Here is a 4,362-nt window from a genome sequence, read left to right as displayed (position 1 = left end):
ACTCTACACACACACACACACACACACACACACACACACACACGCGCACACGTACTCACTCACTCACACACACACACACACACACACACACACACACACACACACACACACACTCACACACACACTCACACACGCGTGCGCACACACACACTAGCTGAAATAAAATATATATTTTAAATGTTTTATTTCAGTTCATGTTTTACCTCAAGTTTTTTCTCATGGTTTTAGTTTTAGTTAATGATAACTCTGATAGCATGAGTGATTCAAATCACACACATATTATAAATCTAACTATGCACATTTACTATGAGACTTTTATTTATTGTTCTGCAGTTGCAGGTTAATTTAACCCTTTTTCGGAGACGCCACAAACCCACAGAGAGCAGACTGAAGCAGTCAGCGGGGACCAGCAGAATATCTGCTTTTGTGTTCAACAGAGGAAACAAACTCATGCAGGTTCAGAACAACATGACGGAGAGCAAATGATGACAGAATTTATATTTTTGGGTGAACTATCACTTTAAATGTATTAACAATGTATGTTTATGCTTTGAAACATAATTTAAAAGTATATAATTGGATCTGCATTATTACAGCGAAAGCTAAAGTTTTACTAGAGTAACCAGTGTTTCTGCTGTGAGTGCACAGAGAAGCACATGATGAAGATGTGCAGGTGTGTGTGTGTCTCGTCATCATCATCATCATCATCATCACGGCTGTCTGTCTCTCTGATAATCTGTCGTGTGTCTGTCAGCACTTTGCAGAAGCAGACAGACGGATTGGACTTAAATCCTCCAGTACAACACAGATGGACAAAACACACAGACCTTGGAGAAGGTGAACACACACACACACACACACACACTCACACAGACACACACTCAAACACATTCACACACTCAAACACATTCACACATACACACACACACACACACACACACAAACACTCAAACACACACACTTACACACACTCAAACACACACACACTCACACAGACTTACACACACTCAAACACACACACACACACACACACGCACACGCACACACTTACACACGCACATACTTAAGACACACACACACACACAGAGAGAGAAGAACACAACCCGCTGAAGGAGAGAAGTCTGTGAAATGAGTGTGAATATCAATCATCGTGACTCTGGCGCCACCAGCTGGACAAACAGGAGACACACCAGACACACATGCAGGATCAGGAAGTGTGAATATTACTCAACAAGGCTGTTTAGACTGACAAAATTGATTTATTAGATGATTAGTGGACTGTCTGCTGCTTTATAGACTGAGAGTTTGTCATTCATCAGTAACACACCAAATACAGTCGGAGTCAAACTAGAAAACACAAGCTGAGGATGGATGAGCAAACGCTTCAATGACGGATGCTTTCAGGACTGTAAAAACACAGTAAACCTGACAGTTACTCTCTCTCCGCAATCGCCACCAGATGACGCTCGATTTCTGCTTCTGACAGAGTCCTGAAACACACACACACACACACACACACACAGAGATGACGTTAAACTGCTTCACATCTCTCTCTGTGCTCAGGTTTGCTCTTCATTCTCTCTCTGAACCTGAATTTGGGGTGTTCTTTGGTCACGACAGACACTTCCAGCTCAGTGCTTTTGAAGTCCATTGAAAGCACAGAAGACAAACATGAGATCGCCATCTAGAGGACAGGAGACAGGCGTGATACAATATTAAACCAACACAAACCTCAACATCTGAACTATGAATATTATTACACAATGCTGTGTTTAAAACCTGATTATGATTCATCAATGATGTCCTTCTGTGGCGTAATGTTTTACAATAATGAGCCACTGATGATATATTATTCCATTACTAATTTATATCTAAAAATTGGAGAAATAAATAAAAACTGATCAACAGAACATCTTTGTAGCACATGAAATTATCACACTGTACCTGGTTACATTCAAGGCTACTACAGCTAAAACTAAACCAAAAAATATATATATATATATTACTTGAAATAAAATAAGTGTTAACTGAAATAAAATATTAAATCTTAAGTTATTAATATTAAGTTGTTTTTTTCAGCTAGCTGTCAAGGAAACATTTCTCATTTTCAAATAACTAAAAATAAATAAACTAAAACTAATAAATAAAAACTATATATATATATATATATATATACACACTAAAACTATATATATAACTAATAACAATGAAAAAAGCACAATGAAATTACTATTACTACTACTTAAAATAAAAACAAAATATGAAAATGAAATCTAATTCAAAATATTAATAAAACTATAATAGCATATTAATGATACTAAAATAATACTGGTTACCATTTTATTATATTATAAAATTTTATACATACATCATATTATAATATAGTATGTTCTATACATTATTAACTATAGTCAGCTGAACATTTATATTTATAATATATTATATTATTTTAAATATTATTAATTATAACTATAATAATATATTATAGTTAGTAATGTAGTAATGTATTCCAGAAGCTTGAAATATCTTTGTATCAATATATATAAATATTAAATATAAATATATATATATATATATTGAATCAATACTTTCGTCGAAACATTTCTGATTATTATCAATGTTGAAAACAGTTGTGCTGCACAATATTTTTGTGGAAACTTTGTGAATTTTGTGCTTGATTAAAGAATAAACGTAATGTATATCGGTGTGCGTCACACACCTCCACGGTCCTGTCGCAGGGCAGATCCGGCTGCTTCTTCAGCTTCTTCTCCAGGTAACTGCTGGCCTCGTGGTGTTTGACCCCGACGCTGGTGGCCCTGAAGCCGCAGAAGTACCCGGCCGGGTCACATTTATACAGCACGGGGCCCGTCTGAGGGTCCATCGCGATCAGCATCATACCTGAACGACAGACAGCATCCCGTCAAACCCGCAGCAACCCGTCAAGACCGTATCTGAGATAAGAAGACACTCACAGCAGCCCAGCGGCCTCATCTCTGCGTTCTGTGTGTAAACCTGAGAGATGTCCGCCATACGCCGGCACAGCATGTCCGCCTTTATAACTCATCCGTTTAAATTATATTAAGCCTTAAAGTTCTGCATAATTAAGGGCGTGGCCACTTGAGTGACAGGTGGATTGCCGCTGCTGTCACCGCCGTCGAGCTAGGTGGGCGTGGTTTCAGCAACCTGCTCCCGCCCCATTTTCAATTATCTGGGAGTGACGCTCTGCCAAGATGGCGATGGCCGGCTCCGCCCACTTTTGAGCTTCAAAAACTCTCTTCGGAAATCTACGGGTGACGTCACGGACACTACGTCCATGTTTTTATACAGTCTATGGCGTCAACACATCATCCGCATCTCTACATCACGAACATCAGTCGTTTCGAGATCTATTTAACCCCTTAACTGTCGCGGGACGCCTAAATTTACTTCAATACATTACAATTAAATCCTAATCTAATCATGAAAAACTATTTCGTTGGAAAGATCTGAGACTCCTAAATACATATTTTACCTCTGCTTGTTGTTAAAATTATGGAGGAGCAGTAATAGATTAATTTATGACAAGAGTGCACCTCAAAACATATACACCGTAACAGGAGCTCTGACCTTTGTCACAAAAATTCTATTCGTTTCCTTTTTTCCTATCACGTTTTAGTAAACATCATATATTATATTTCATTTGAAAGCTTAAAACCTCAAAATTCATCCTTGTGAAAACCGTTGTGAAATCGGACATTGCGTTACCATGGAAATGGTACTTTAAATCTTTTAGTGGGCTCCTCCCCCCTAGTGCGGGGTGTCATATTACAAAATGTGTTATGGTCTTTTGGAATCAAAACTTTTTAGAATCTTGACAAAATACATATCGTCGGAAAGGTCTGAGTCTCAAGATTCCATATTTGGTGATTATTTTGTGATAGGAGTAATAGCGTGAGAGAAATTTATACATTTGTGACAGAAAAATGCATCAAAAAAATTCAATGGGGTTTGGATGGCACCCGGTGGCTGTTTGTGGTATAACGCCTAAACAAAATTGCATAGGAACCTCAATTTTTTTATATCAACTTCAAATTTGGAACACAACTTATTTAGACATATGGCTTTAATTTTATGCTAAATTTTGATTAAAACCTATTTTGTAAAATATTTATTTGATATTAAATAAAATAAAAATAGTACAGTACATTTTCTTTATAGTAAATTTAAACTTCTATAACTTTTTTTACTTTCATTTTTTGAAATGATTTCACTTCGGCAATAATCTGCTGATTGTCATCTTTAAAAAGAGACCAACCTTAGGTCTGTATTCAAAGCGTTCATGAATTATAACAATTTAAGTTTGAATAGTGCACTTTGAAGTCT

General features: G+C 36.8%; 1 protein-coding gene across 1 annotated transcript; it reads right to left on the bottom strand.

Moving 5' to 3' along the window:
• Positions 1-1,239: 1,239 nt before the first annotated feature.
• On the bottom strand, positions 1,240-3,047 carry LOC107757326 (proteasome subunit alpha type-6-like). Its single transcript, XM_016574772.1, has 4 exons — positions 2,973-3,047; positions 2,720-2,898; positions 1,590-1,684; positions 1,240-1,490 (listed from the first exon to the last, which is right to left on the bottom strand). Exons 1-4 carry the CDS (start codon positions 3,043-3,045, stop codon positions 1,433-1,435), a joined length of 405 nt encoding a protein of 134 aa, XP_016430258.1. The 5' UTR covers positions 3,046-3,047; the 3' UTR covers positions 1,240-1,432.
• Positions 3,048-4,362: the final 1,315 nt, after the last annotated feature.

The sequence above is a fragment of the Sinocyclocheilus rhinocerous genome, unplaced genomic scaffold, assembly GCF_001515625.1.
Source record: "Sinocyclocheilus rhinocerous isolate Xijiao unplaced genomic scaffold, SAMN03320098_v1.1 scaffold3916, whole genome shotgun sequence".
In the NCBI taxonomy this organism is placed as follows: Eukaryota; Metazoa; Chordata; class Actinopteri; order Cypriniformes; family Cyprinidae; genus Sinocyclocheilus; species Sinocyclocheilus rhinocerous.
Note: the sequence above shows the minus strand (reverse complement) of the source record. Positions and strands in the feature narration are given on the sequence as shown.